The 14,562-nt window shown below is 39.4% G+C and overlaps 2 protein-coding genes across 4 annotated transcripts; both read left to right on the top strand.

The window, feature by feature from the left end:
• Window positions 1–1,115: 1,115 nt before the first annotated feature.
• Window positions 1,116–13,135, top strand: LOC116382445 (cytosolic sulfotransferase 3-like). 2 transcript variants are annotated; one of them, XM_031845506.1, is made up of 8 exons: window positions 1,116–1,197; window positions 9,807–9,945; window positions 10,085–10,210; window positions 10,587–10,687; window positions 10,791–10,917; window positions 11,015–11,112; window positions 12,491–12,665; window positions 12,793–13,135. In XM_031845506.1, the coding sequence occupies exons 2-8, from the start codon at window positions 9,807–9,809 to the stop codon at window positions 12,903–12,905; spliced, it is 879 nt and encodes a 292-aa protein (XP_031701366.1). In that variant the 5' UTR covers window positions 1,116–1,197; the 3' UTR covers window positions 12,906–13,135. The 2 variants fall into 2 exon arrangements, with proteins under 2 accessions (XP_031701366.1, XP_031701365.1); XM_031845505.1 differs by lacking the exon at window positions 1,116–1,197 and having other exon boundaries at window positions 9,780–9,945.
• On the top strand, window positions 1,119–6,023 carry LOC116382444 (cytosolic sulfotransferase 3-like). Of its 2 annotated transcripts, XM_031845503.1 has the most exons (9): window positions 1,180–1,197; window positions 2,152–2,228; window positions 2,678–2,810; window positions 2,930–3,052; window positions 3,139–3,239; window positions 4,631–4,757; window positions 4,849–4,946; window positions 5,040–5,214; window positions 5,327–6,023. In XM_031845503.1, exons 2-9 carry the CDS (start codon window positions 2,175–2,177, stop codon window positions 5,437–5,439), a joined length of 924 nt encoding a protein of 307 aa, XP_031701363.1. In that variant the 5' UTR covers window positions 1,180–1,197; window positions 2,152–2,174; the 3' UTR covers window positions 5,440–6,023. The 2 variants fall into 2 exon arrangements, with proteins under 2 accessions (XP_031701362.1, XP_031701363.1); XM_031845502.1 differs by having other exon boundaries at window positions 1,119–2,228.
• Window positions 13,136–14,562: the final 1,427 nt, after the last annotated feature.

Below are 14,562 nucleotides of genomic sequence, written 5' to 3'. Positions count from 1 at the left end.
TGCCCTCTTTCCTGCTCGTGTTTCTGACATTGCACAATAACGTCTTCTATTGTTTCATATTTCTGACATTGCACAATTACGTGTAACGGTCACATTTTCCTGTTTTTTGAAGCATACTGTTTAGGCCAGTGTGTCCAAATCTAAGCCTTGATATCACCGTTTCCTCTCTCCTGTTCCTTCCTGCACATCTCATTTCTCCCACTTTCCTCTGAACTTGGTAAAACCATGGTCCTTTCCTGTCTTCTTCCCATTGCTTCTGCCACCTTTCCTTAAACCTCTGTTAAATGATACTTTTTGTTTCTGAATTACTGAAGCCGACTGTATTGGTGCAGCTATTTTTTGTGGTCTCTTTTGCAGCTTTATCTGCCATTTAATTTCCTTTGACCCCAATGTGTGCTGGTACCCATAGGAATATGACTGTCAGACCCGTCATTTGAATTCTGTACAATGTTTATTGTATTTCTATAAGGATGTCTGGTCTGTCTGTTCTGTAAGCTCTAATTTGACTAAATCTTTTTATTTTGTACATGGACCAGATAGGTAGATATTTATTCATTTATTTTACATAAACATGTGACGCACACAGACAGTTGATAATATTGAAGATAATATATAATGAGCAAAACATTTTGCTTTTGACACATTTGTCTCAAAAGGATGAAATTGTGCTCATATATCACTTCAAACATATCTTTGGTACGTTTGTACTGCAGTTTCTTGTTACATATATGAATCTGCGATAACCTTATATAGGCCTATATTGGCCAGTGAGTTAAGATTGTCAACGTATCCTCATACAACGGACCCTTTGATATCTTTGTGTAAAAAGTTTCATCTCATTTTCTGTGCAATTTTGTAAGAAAGTCCAGCTACATGTGCCAATGTTATTAAAAAAAACAAAAAAAAACTTCCATCTTCACAGGAAACAACTTAGATTTAGAAAACAAAACTGCTTAGTTAGGTTTACAAAAAGATTGTTAAATACAAAGTGTGTGTGTGACTGGGGTTTAAATAGTGGATGCAGCAGAGTGCGCAGGTGAGAGTAATGAGCTGACGAGGTGGGTGTGACTGGCGGGTGCACTGAATAAACTGGTTAGGTGAGTGAGAGGTGGAAAAAACAGGATGATGGTGGCAGAACTGTGACAGAGGCGCTGCTAACTGAAACCTGCGGAGTGACAAAGAGGAACTCCCGATTTGGTGAGGTTTTTTACATTAATTTGAAGTTGATGGCGAGCCAACTAGCCTGCTAGTTTGCCTGCTGCCTATCTCCAGTTGCTTGATTCTGCTTACGGGGCAGTTCAAGATGGCGATGAGCTCTATGCCAAATTCCTGGATACATTTCAAGATGCTGGTGAGAAATCATCCGCGGACCTGCAGGGCCTTCAGGTAATGTTAAACCTAGCTGTGAAAAGAGGCCGCGTTTCAAATAAAGCGGTCAACAAACATCTTCTCACACAGTTTTGCAGGGGATCTCACTGACCTCCAGTTAAAGCTACTGTTGAAAGATATCCAGTTTTACTTGTTATTTAAATGTGTCATGACACACAATAAATCTTGTCACTAACAAGTTGCAACACATTCACAGCTGTACATTGCCCTTGGGTCAGTTTTTGTTTGAATTTCCTCTAAAACTATTTCTGAAAATGGGCCAAGAATTGTTATCTCCACATATCGGAAAGGAGCGTTTGCCAAGTGAACTATGTCTTTCATTTGCCAGAACAAACTAGAATAACACAGCTAGAAAGTAGCTTTCTAGTTCTTCTCCCCATGTGATGCACTTTAAAGGACAATAATGTTTCAAGTTGAACCCATGCACACTGTGTAGACATTTCCTGAGGTGGCTGACATTGTATGAATATGCATGCAGTATGTTCAAGCCCAAAGCTTTTTGGGGAAAATGACTATTTTCACTTTGTAATGCTTGAAAAGAACAAAATCGGGGTATGGAAGTAGTAAAACTTATTTTCAAGACTCTATTGCGATTGCTGGAGATGACTGTTATCAGGGAAACTTTTTACACACAAGAAGACAAAAGGGAAAGCGGAGGGGCTGAGTTCCATATCACATCTGGAGCTGAGGCTCCAATTACAACGGGTAAAGTGTTGCGCAACAAGAAGAGCGAGGAAGGAAAACAGTTTGCTTGTCTGCTAGAACACTACAGTAGGAGAAGAGAAATGTCCAAGGCAGAGGAACCAGCAGCAGTCAGCATGTCTTTTGGTCCAGACAAGGTACGTGTCTCTATTAATCTAAGATAAGTTAAGAGGAAAATGCAATTGTTACAGCAGCTCAGTAGTCAAAGAAGCAAGGAAGGAAAGCTATTGAGTTATACATACAAATAAGTTAGTGTAAAAAAACAAGACAAAAGTACACATATAATTAAATGTCAATATGTATATTATATACTATTAAGTTTAAGCATCTTTAGTCAAAGGGCTACTTCTCTCACATTGGGTTCATTTCTGTTATCTAATTTCTTATTATGTATTTTTAAAATGCATGCATAATTAACAAATGCATCTAGCTCTATGCAGATATAAATAGATGTGTGGAAGTTTCCTTTTAAGAGTGACTTCAGTGTCTGCAACAGTGAACAATGTTTTTGCATTTTTTTCCACACAATCAATTTGCTGCAGTTCAATTACACATGCTTTGTACGTAATGATTATTTTCTTTTTAGTTACCTTCTCGACCAGAAATCTTTGATTTCCACGGAGTCTCAATGACTCACTACTTTACAGACAACTGGGAGAACATTGAAAACTTTCAGGCCAGGCCGGATGATATACTCATTGCAACATACCCCAAAGCAGGTGACCCATGAACCCATAAACCCATAAACATGAACAACCGGTGTAGATGCTGTGTGTATAGAGGTCAGGGGTTGGGATTGTTTGATTTTCCTCTCTGTCTCTCTCTTCCGGTCTTTTAGGAACCACATGGGTCTCCTACATCCTTGACCTGCTGCATTTTGGTCAGACAGAGCGCCAGACATCCGTCCCAATATTTGATAGAGTGCCTTTCTTGGAGATCATCATCCCATCTTTATATTCAGGTATTTACCTCACTGTAGCTGTCAAACTATTGAAGCACTGTACAGGTTCAATGCTTTGCTTACTCCATCTTTACCTCTTCATACAGGAAAAGACCTGGTGGACAACCTCCCCACCTCTCCTCGACTCATTAAAACTCACTATCCTGTCCAGTTTGTGCCAAAGTCCTTTTGGGAGCAAAACTGCAGGGTCAGTAGTTTGTGTGTTACTTGCAGTATATCAATGTACATGCAAAATGCTGAAACAGATGACAAAGTAACACTTGAGGCATGTCTACCAACAGTTACTGGTTATCAGAGATGCAAAACTGTGCGTTTGGCTGTTTTTAATCAGAGGGCGTTTCCCTTCTTTCATCTGAATGCTCGAAGCCTGTTACCCAAACAGGAAATGGGGAAACTCGAGGAAATGAAATTGCTTGCAGTCAAAACCAAAGTGGCAGTGATTGATCTAATGAAGACTTGGTTGGACCAATCAGCTAGAGACACGAGGGGGAGAACCCCAGCTACACCATTTACCGATGTGACCGCAATCGTAACTGGGGCGGTGTTTTTTCATTGGGTTTGCAGTTCAATATTGGCCAAATTTAGATAAATCTGAATCAAATGGGTTGACATTCTTCTCCCTAAGACTAGACCCATATTAGTAGAATTATGTTTTGGAACCTCCAAACAGAATGATTGTACAAGTTACTTGAAACGGATTGTTGAATCAAAATGTGTTCACGCGAAGAGAGTGTGACCTACTTAGTGACTTAAATACAAATGTGAAGCTATCATTTGGGAAAAGTCCGTTCAATGAAGACATCTTAGCGGCTGAGAGTGTGTGTGCTGTAACGGTTCCATTAGCTGCTCAATCAAAAAGAAGAGGCCCAGCAAAACACTATAAACCAACATCCGCAATGCCGAGGAGGAATTGTAATTACTGTGAACCCGTATTCATGGAATCTTAATTGCCTTTATACAAGCACTGTAAAGAAAGAAGTCAAGTATTAGCTACAGTACATTATAAAGAAACAAATGTTCTATATCGTGTAAACAATTTGATTTGGCTTGCAAAATATTAACTTAAATGTAAATTTGTAAGACTTCCGGTTTCTAAAACATCTAAAAACAAATGGGCCTTATTTGTAAAATCCTCAGGCCGTGGTTACATCATTTTCTGGCGCGCGCACCTCGTGTTTGCTTCACTACCGCGAGCATAAACTAAGCTTATGAGTGGTGAGTCAGTGGGTTTTGAGAAAGTCTGAGTCACAGCAACCAAGAGGTGTTCTGGAGCAAGCAGCCATAACTGCCCCCCCCCCAAAATTTAATGCAGTTTGATACAGCAGAATGCGAGATTAGCCGTGGACAGACACAGAGGTGCACACTCACTCAGTCTCGCACGCACAGACAATCTCATGATCTTCCTGGCAGAGACGGTAGTAAGTGTTGCATTACCCTTTTATGTGCTAACCTTTGGGTTGACTGAACAACCAAGGATGTTTTATGTCTTTTATACCCAAACACGTAGATGTGTAACAGTATATTATGTCTCATGTAACGCTGGTCTTCCAGTCATTGAAGTGTTTTCTTCTTTTGTAGATCGTCTACGTGGCCCGCAATGCCAAAGACAACATGGTGTCTTATTTTCACTTTGATCGCATGAACACGGTTCAGCCAGAGGCTGGAGACTGGAGCAGCTACATCCCCAGATTCATAGAGGGAAAAGGTATGCGTGAAACACAATAACAATAGATGAGACGCACAGATTTCCAATGAACAATACTGAGGCGCTTTAACGGTTCGTTCTGTGGCCTCAGTGGTGTTTGGATCCTGGTACGACCATGTGAACGACTGGTGGAAGAAGAAACAGACTTACCCGAAACTCCACTACATGTTCTACGAAGATCTGGTCGAGGTAATCTAGTCGTTATTGTGAGGCTCTTCCTATTCAGGCTACTTCTCTCCTCTAGCTGGTAATAATGCAACAATGATATCCGACTGTTTCCAGGACACTGGACGGGAAATAGACAAACTCTGCTGCTTTCTTGGTTTGTCTCGTTCGGACGAGGAGAAGAGAAGAGTTACCGATGGAGCACATTTTGATAACATGAAAAAGGACGACATGGCCAACTACTCTACCAACGCAGTTATGGATTTCAAAATTTCTCCTTTCATGAGAAAAGGTAAGTGTGTGTGTGTGTGTGTGTGTGAGAGAGAGACACACATGGAAAAAAACAAAAATCTGATCCTCTACTTTAAACTAACATAGCCGAGTGATTCTCTGTGGTTTTGCAGGGAAAGTTGGTGACTGGAAGAACCACTTCTCTGTGGCCCAGAGTGAAATGTTTGATGAAGACTACAAGAAAAAGATGACTGATGTCACTCTTCAGTTCCGCACTGAAATTTGATAAAGACTGTCTGTGTCTATGAGGAGATGATCTGACTGGAAATGCAGCATTCCTGTGAGAAAATCAATTTGCCTAGACTGGTATAGTGGAAGTGTGGAGTTCATCTTCTTGCTATTTGTATCTGAATTAAGAATAAGAACTATATATTACGAGCGGTTGGTCTCATCCAGCATTTGTAGCTATACCTACGAAAAATAATACATATCCCACAGAAATATTTTGTATGATATTCACGTAATCATAAACAAGGAAGTATAAGGATTGCAAAATGCAAGTCAGAGCAGGCCGGAGGGGAGGTGGACGAGTTTGACCCAGGAAAGAGACTGCTATTCGTTCCCCATGTGAAGCTAACTATGCATGTGACGAGCGTAAAATGACACATTTCGCTGGCTTTAGTAGGAAAATGCCTGAAAAATGAGGAGTAACTTGTCTTCAGATATACAAGATGTTGAGGATACGTTGATTATGAAGGATGACTGAAATGAAATGGCTGATCATGTCTGAAGGTGAATATTTGTTTTATAAGAGAATGTGTAAACTAGACAATGATGTAATTACCCATTAAAAGTTCATGTGTAATTAAAGAGCAGCTGTATGACTTCACTGTTTACATGAGTGTGATCATTAGAATTTATGAAATCTAAAGGTTTTCATCTTTATATTTGCAATAAAACGGCTCATTCATATTGTTTTCTTCATGTGTGAGATGTTAAACAAAATATTCAGGAAATGGCTGAAGAGATAGTTGGTATGAAAGTTGCACTATAAACACAATACAATGTAATGTTCTTAGTTACTTTCCACCAGTAGGCACGTCAGTTTAATTTGTTTTTTTCCCCTTTACTTGCACCTAAAACTAATGGTAAACTATTTTAAATTCAACCTCACTGTCACTTTACCTTGTGATGTGTTTTCTCCAAATGTCCTTGTATATTTTCTAATTTGTTGTCTATTTTTATACCCTCATTACTTAGTTATTTTACTCTATTTATCTGTACTATTGCTGCTGTTGAAGAAGAAATTCTTTCAGGTCCAATTCTGTGGCTGGTTCAGATGAGTTTTATTCACTGCGCAGGATTACAGGCAGAAATGCACAATAAAAAATGAATACACTTAATTAAACTAAGAGATACAACTTTTTCTTCCACACTGCCATTAAACTGCTGTAACAACAATTTCCCTGTTTAGGATTTATATATTTAGTGCTGGGCAAGTTAACGTGATAATAATGCGTTAACGCATTCATTAACCCTTAGATTACTCTTTTTGATTATGAAATATCCACAAAAGAAGAACCCAACAAGAGGAACTAAGAGGCCTCAGACTGAACCTGAACGATCATCTTTGCCAATCGTCCTCGTGTGTGTTTTGAAATTACTGGTTGTATTTGAAATTTGACCATTCATGGTGACTGTGTGTGTGTATCAGAGTGCACTCAGTGGAGGACATGAGTGCACTCTGAGAGGATTCTGGAGTGTGTGTGTGATGGAGAATTTTCCCTGTGCTAGTACATTTCTACTGTGACTTAGTTTATGCGCCTTACTCACGAACAAACTACACATGTGACATATGATTGTGTACCAAGCAGAATGGTAACAGGACCATATGGGGTATTTCTGCCTTTGCTTTGATAAGAGGAAGTAACTGAATGGGGGCGCAGTTTAACCAGAGAATGTTTAGATAAGATTCCCAGGGGTAATCGAGGGTAATAAAGACAGATCTCTTTGTGTGACAAGGCTCAGAAGAGGAAGGGGATGACTGGAGGGGTCAATGGGGAGCTTGAAACTGTTGACCAATTGTTATAATGTAAATACCTGATGTTCCCCCCCACTGTGTGCACTCCGTTTCCATTTGAAAACGCATATGTTTTGCTACGTTTACACTGAGCGTCCACACTACGCCGTTGTTTTCGAGCACCGAAAACGGAGGAGTTTGAAAACGATCCCGAGGACGGATAAGTTTGACAACGCCGGGGTTGCGTGTTCGTGTGGACGTTCGAAAAAGCTGTTACGTTTGGAAACGATGACGCCCACAACCGCGTTCGCTACTTGATTGGTTCTTAGCAGTCATGACGTGTCCTTCCCTGATTCGTCACACCCCTATCATGTGACCCTTACCCGGAAGAAAACAAACAGCCGGGCTACCAGTGATTCATTTCAACATGGATAACAAATTTCAAGCGTTACTTGCTTTGTTGTCTATACTAGCAGCTGTTCTGCAGTTAAATTCTGCATTTTATAATGCTATACTGCCGACACGTGGAGGAGGCAAGCTATTATTCGAGCGCTGTGCGACAATTCCCGTGTCCAGAAGCGTTATCAGCCCTACATGGAGCGCCGAATTTTCTGCAACTAAACCAACTGCAGTGTGTAGATCATCTTCTTCCTGTTTACGCCGTCACGCGCATGCCCAGTGTACGTTAATGGTCATGTGATATGCGTTTTCTAAGGTTGCCGTGTGGATGCAGATCATTTCGAAAACGATGCTGAAACGCCCGTGTGGACGGAAAACGGAGTAGTGTGGACATGGCCTCAGAAACTGGATTCTTGGCCCATCCTCCTGCAAACTGCGCTGCAGTTTGTGTGACGATGAAGCCTTCTCTGGCCAGAGAATAAATACTTTATAGACAAACTTCTATTCTACAGTATTATAGGACTCACTCGGTACTATTGAGTAGTTTTTTTCCACCACAAACGTGAATGTGTTGATTTGGAGCTAGTCATTGTTAAACGTTGCGTAATAGTGATAATCGTTACCCGGAGAGGTTGGAAGGAGATACATGTTTCTAAACCGTTATATTTTTTTGTAAAACTTGTGGAGCTAACATTAGCAGAGGACGTTATAGCACATAATTAACTCGCGTTAGCACGTCTATGCTACACTAGCTATTGAAGCTATGCTTAATGTCTACACTTGCTGCTTTAGTATGAAATTAAGTAAATAAAGACCTATCCGTCTTTACAGGAACACAGTTGTTCTTTGGACTACCAGCGGTCGCTACCTAAAGCTAACAAACGACAAAATGTAGGCGGCGAACCGATCTATAATGCATTTATTTTCAAGGTACGAGGTCCAAGTTCAATTTATTTATTATTTTACAACACAGGATTGTAAAACAAAGTTTTATAGTTGTTGTCCCTTTATGCTACTCACAACAGTCACATTGCTCAGCGATGAACCCCCCCATCAGACTCTTCCTCACTCAGGTCATCAAGCAAATCTAAAATCTGCTGCACATCAACAGATCTCTTTCTGTTGACCACAGTGAGTGGGGTTAGCCTATGAATTATTCATAGTGTGAACACAGCATTAACCAATAGAGAAGCAGGAGTGAAGGTCCTGATCACACCTTCATGTTGTCAGGTATGTTGAGCAACATGCCACAGTATAAAAAACACAACAAACTGACTTCATTGTGGATGATTCAGACACTGTTTTGAGAAAAACGCTGTCAGCAGGATAAGTGGGCTACTTTAAACTGGAATAGGGACAAAAAATACATGTTTTAAAATGTGATTCACTTTAAAGTTATTCTAAGCCATTTGAACTGCCAACTGGGATTAACTGGTAACACATTTAGGCACTTACCTCAACTGCAGAATATTTGAGAAGAAAGGCAAAGAAACCATAGGCTACTTGCGTCTGCTTTTTTTGTTTGGCAATTCTTACTGGTTTTCTATTAAACCTACGATACATTTATTTGCAGCAGTTGTCGGAAATGAAAGTGTACAAACAGCTGCATTATTCAGATTACTACAGTTGTGGTTATTTTTACTCTTTTTTGCATTTAATAGTGTTTTTTTATTTGGTTTTACAGGGAACACTTTAAGCTGAAATTGAAATGTTTTTTTCCTCTACTACTGTACACTACAGTACCTTTTACAAATTGCTTGTATATGTGCACGGATACTTGGCCAATAAAGCCGATTCTACTCAATGACTGTACTTAAGTACGATTTTGAATTAATTGTACTTCACTTTAGTAATTCCATATTCTGCTACTTTATACTTTTACCTCGCTGCATGTCAGATAGAAATATTGTACTTTTTACTCTACATTTCATAACGATTCTCAGGTCACTATATTGCATATTATATTCCATTTCTGCTATTAAATCCCGCTAAATGTTACACACTGTTCCTTTAAGTAAAAGATCTGAGTACTTCTATCACCACTGCATTTATTTCCCTCAAAAGCAAGAACATAAAATGAATAACATGAAATATTGCACTGACCACTAATCGTTATTGGTAATACCAGTTCAAATGTAATCATTTATTTATACTGGGTTAATGTATTTAAGTATGTTTAGTAGCTCTGACAGCATGGATTATAATTGATGTTTCAAAATGATTTATTCTCACAGATGGAGGTGATTCATCGGCAAACACTGTTTGACTTCCACGGAGTCTCCATGTCCCAACACTTCACTAACAACTGGGACGAGATACAGAACTTTAAAGCGAGACCAGATGATATTCTTATAGCTACTTATCCTAAAGCAGGTGGGGTTGTGTGTGGAGCTTTTGGCATCATTGTACTACTTTTAATTCATAATTTAATGTTAATGAATGCCGTGGGTCAATATGTTACCTATGCTCATGCCACTGAACAGAATGTACCCATGTGTATATTTAACCTCAGGAACAACATGGGTCTGCTACATCCTGGATCTTCTGTATTTTGGGACATGTCCAGAGCGTCAGGCGTCCATCCCTCTTGATCAGAGAGTGCCGTTTCTAGAGATCATCAAACCTTCTCTACCCACAGGTTGAATCATGTGATCAGGGTCGCCGCACGCATGGAAAAAAACATTTTGCATGCTAACTAAACCCAGTTGTACAGGATTGACACGGCTTTTAAACTTGCTTATAATATACTAGTATGAGACAACCCTTTGATTCCAAGACTATATATAGAATTTTAAAAACAAATTAATTCATAACATAATTAGAAGTTATTGATAATTTAGATATAACTAAATATAGTTAGTAGGAAGATATCAGAATTATCGTATAATCTCATCACATGATCAAATATTTCAGAGCCAGTACACATAAACATATATGATTTACACTGAACAACACGCATAGCAACTATAGTTGCATGCAGTTAAGCCACTGACTAATGCTTCTCTTCACAAAAGGTAAAGACTTGGCAGACCAACTTCCCACCACTCCTCGTCTCATCAAAACTCATCTACCACTCCAGTTTGTGCCAAAGTCCTTCTGGGAGCAGAACGTCGGGGTGAAAGCCATGCACATACAATATGTAGCCTTTGAAATATGCGAGTTACGAACCACACTTAATTATGATGCGGATTATATTCTTATGTTTTCTCTTTCTGTAGATAGTCAACGTGTTTCGTAATGCAAAGGACAGCGCGGTGTCCTATTACCATTTTTGCCGCATGAGCAACGCCATGCCAGAACCTGGAGACTGGAGCACCTTTCTACACAACTTCATGGAGGGAAAAGGTGAGTTCAAAGGAGTTTTAGTGTAAGGGAGGCACACAGTCTTGTCATTTCCTATGTCACCACCTCATCTACATACAGTATAATCGTGTTGCTTCAGTGGTGTATGGATCCTGGCATGACCATGTGAACGGCTGGTGGGAGAAGAAACAGACGTATCCAAAAATCCACCATATGTTCTATGAAGATCTGATTCAGGTGAGCTGAGGTGTGTTGGTATGTGGGGATGTTTTCAAGAGAGCTAACCTTCCAAACGGTCCTGATCCTTGAGTTATCAATCCTGTCAAGAAAACAATTTACGCTTGCTGGTCGTTCATGTTGGTTGTTTGAAACATTGCAACATGTTGTGTAATAAAAGGAGTAGTTTGACATTTTTGGGAATTATGCTTATTCACCATATTGTGGAAGGTTGGATGAAAAGATGTATACAACTCTCATGTCTGTACTTTAAATATGAAGCTACAGTCAGAAGATGGTTAGCTTAGCATAACAGAGGGAAACAGTTCCAGATAAAGTTAGGGGCCTGGGAGAAGTGAGCAGTGGCTGAAGTGAGGGATTGTACGGATTAATCAAATAAGATATTACGTGTAATTTAGTGAGCTTTGGAGGTGCTTAGCAGGCAAATTCTCTTTACCTTTGGTGTCACCATTGTATGAGATGCAGGTGGGCGGAGTAGGACAGGCAGAGCACAGTCTCAAGGCAGTTCGTGAAATTGTCACCAAATGCAAACTATTACTTTCATGTGCAGGAACACGAATTGTCCGGAGTTTTTTTGGGATGAAGTTACGTTAAAAACAAACGTTAGGTTAAGGCAACAAAACCACAATATTAGGTTTAGGACCTATCCACCCCCCCTCCTGACCACCAATAGTCATCTTTTTGGATATTATAAAGTACGTCACTTGGTCAGAGTTTCACATTGTCACACGAATGCATTTAATTTGTGTGTCCACAACGAATAAGACTCCTACTTGACTTTCCATTGGCATTATTTTCATGACATAAAAAAACAGACAATTCGTGTCCCTGTACAAAACAAATACGTTGCATTTCTTGACTATTTCACGAACTGCCATGATACTGTGCTGAGTGAGATGTGTAGGTGGAAGGGATATAGGGGAGCAGGAATGGCCTGACAGTGTGAGGGCCTCTGGTGGATAGTTATAGCATGGCAGGTCCAGCAAGTGAGACGAGGGTCAGAGCTGAAGACAGGGACAGAAATCCAGGCCAGGCTAAACAACAAAGAGACTTTAAAGCTAGGGGTAGCTGTTTCTTCCTCTTAGAGGTCTTGATGCTGAGCTAAACTAACTGACTCCAGTTTCATATTCATCATACAGAAATGAGAGTGGCATTTCTTATCTAGCTCTCGACAAGAAAGAGTGTAAGCTGAAATGTCAAACTACTCTCCTGACATAGACCTTTAGTACGTTTAGTACAATGTGCTGACATAAATCAATGTTACATAGAGATGTGTTTGAACAATGTAGCCTTTTTTAGACTGGATATTGGTCAGAAAGATAACTTATGTATCTTTAATTTATGTGTAACAAGGCTGAGATTCTTACATTTTCTGCAGGACACGGGACGAGAGATAGACAGACTCTGCTCCTTCCTTGGTTTGTCTCCTTCAGCTGAGGAGAAGGAAAGAGTCACAAGTGAAGTGAAGTTTGACAATATGAAACAAAACAAGATGGTCAACTATTCCACTGTCCAAAGTATGAATCAAAAAGTGTCTCCTTTCATGAGAAAAGGTACAGTGAAACATGTCTAACGTGAAAGAAATTCCTTGGGAACATGATTTCAGTTTGCACCAAAAGCTGCTCATTAATTTCTCTGTTTTTATTTATTAATTACGTGAATGATTCTCTGTTTCTCCAGGGAAAGTTGGTGACTGGAAGAATCATTTCACTGTGGCCCAGGATGAAAAGTTTGATGAGGACTACAAGCAGAAAATGAAGACTAGTACACTGCAGTTTCGTTCTGAAGTTTAGAGGCCCGTGCACCCTTGTCACTGTGGTTCATTTGTTGAGTTTACGGAGTCAGATGTTAAAGTTGGTTGACAGAAATATTGTCTAAATTGTTTTTATTGTGATGTTCATTGATGACATTCATATGTTTAACCCTTGTTGAATCGATGGCATCACCCAGAGGCCGATCACTGGGATGATACATGTTTGGGTGCTTTGAATGTAATATACCCAGAATAAAAATAACTAAAACACTGTGTTATACAGGAGTGTATTAGAAATGATTATGTAATACAAATGGTTGTTGACTTTTCGACAGCTGGTGAGTGATAGCCTGTGGTCCTGGCTCCTCATCCTGCAGGAACAGGCTGCACTGAAAAGTGTATCAGTGACTTAAACACAGCTCTTTCCAGTCGCCTGGACTTTGTTGCACCTCTTACTATCAAAACAAGACAGTCCAAGAGAGACTGAGAGAGACGTGACTTCTCACACGACTGGCCGGGGTTCTTCACAGTACATGAAAATACACAAAGACAATAAAAATAAAATACAGTGAATAAAACTAAGAGATACAGCATTTGTTTACCGCTGTAACAACGGAATTTCCCTGCTGGTTATTAATAAATGTTTATTTTACATTAATGTTTGGAAATAGGCCAAGAATCTTTATCTACTTAGAAGGTCGTCTCACCATAGATAAAATATACTTTAATTTGCCAGTACAGAATGTTATATGTTATTATTGTATACTGTAAAGTATTTTTATGATAAATAGAAGCTGGACAGAATGGCACGTAAAAGATATAGTCTGCACACTAGATAATGCTTTTACATTTCATTACCTAACAGAGCACAAGACGGGTCACCTGCGGCTCCCTTGGATACAACACATGATATAAATACATAGATAAATATGCACTGAAGTGCATGAACATAGTCACCGTGTGACTCTATATAAAGACCATAATGCAGAATCGACAGGAAATGCACAAAATATACACAAGATCTGTGTAAAGCTACATACAACTTAAATGTGTGTGTATAAAGAGCATTGTTTTCATAATTTTGTAGTTGCATCAAGAGAAATCTCATATTTGGTTTGTCATTGTCTGAAAGGACACTAAAAATGTTTAAATATCAATTCAGTAAAAGAGACGAGGCACAGATGTCCTCACTTTGTTCGATTATCCAAGTTGTACAATGAAAATAGAAGAAGGAAGTTAATTAAGTTGGAACTGTCCCTGAGAATTTCATGACTTTAAGAACTTGATACCTTTCTATTAGCATAACTAAAATATTAACTTCAAAAATGTACCATCTTGGTTCTGAGAGTGAAGCCAAGCCAAGTGCCTTAAACCTGCATTCTCTCTAATGGCCATCAGGGGGCGACTCCTCTGATTGTATAGAAGTCTATGAGAAAATGACTCTACTTCTCTCTTGATTTATTACCTCAGTAAACATTGTAAACATGAGTTTATGGTCTCAATCTCTAGTTTCAAGTCTTCTTCAATACAGCATGATGTTCATTTAGTAACTTATGGTCCATTTAGAGTCAAACAGACCATAAAGCAGAGTATGCTTTATGCTTTCAGTCAGTCTATGGATTCTGTACGCATTACTGCCTTTAGATGATTTGATCGTGTGTTTTGTATGTTTTCAGTCCTTTCTTATTTTAATCTGT

Source organism: Anarrhichthys ocellatus, unplaced genomic scaffold, assembly GCF_004355925.1.
Source record: "Anarrhichthys ocellatus isolate YVR2014 unplaced genomic scaffold, GSC_Weel_1.0 scaffold5, whole genome shotgun sequence".
NCBI lineage: Eukaryota > Metazoa > Chordata > Actinopteri > Perciformes > Anarhichadidae > Anarrhichthys > Anarrhichthys ocellatus.
The sequence above is the reverse complement of the archived record's forward strand: the minus strand, read 5'-3'. Positions and strand labels throughout refer to the sequence as shown.

Coding starts and splice junctions, on each gene's coding strand:
- LOC116382444 (XM_031845502.1), top strand. CDS start 1,944: ATGGAAGTAGTAAAACTTATTTTCAAGACTCTATTGCGATTGCTGGAG. Junction 2,229..2,677: donor TGTCTTTTGGTCCAGACAAG/GTACGTGTCTCT, acceptor TTTTCTTTTTAG/TTACCTTCTCGACCAGAAAT. Junction 4,758..4,848: donor CAGATTCATAGAGGGAAAAG/GTATGCGTGAAA, acceptor CTGTGGCCTCAG/TGGTGTTTGGATCCTGGTAC.
- LOC116382445 (XM_031845505.1), top strand. CDS start 9,780: ATGTTTCAAAATGATTTATTCTCACAGATGGAGGTGATTCATCGGCAA. Junction 10,211..10,586: donor CAAACCTTCTCTACCCACAG/GTTGAATCATGT, acceptor TCTTCACAAAAG/GTAAAGACTTGGCAGACCAA. Junction 10,688..10,790: donor TCTGGGAGCAGAACGTCGGG/GTGAAAGCCATG, acceptor CTCTTTCTGTAG/ATAGTCAACGTGTTTCGTAA.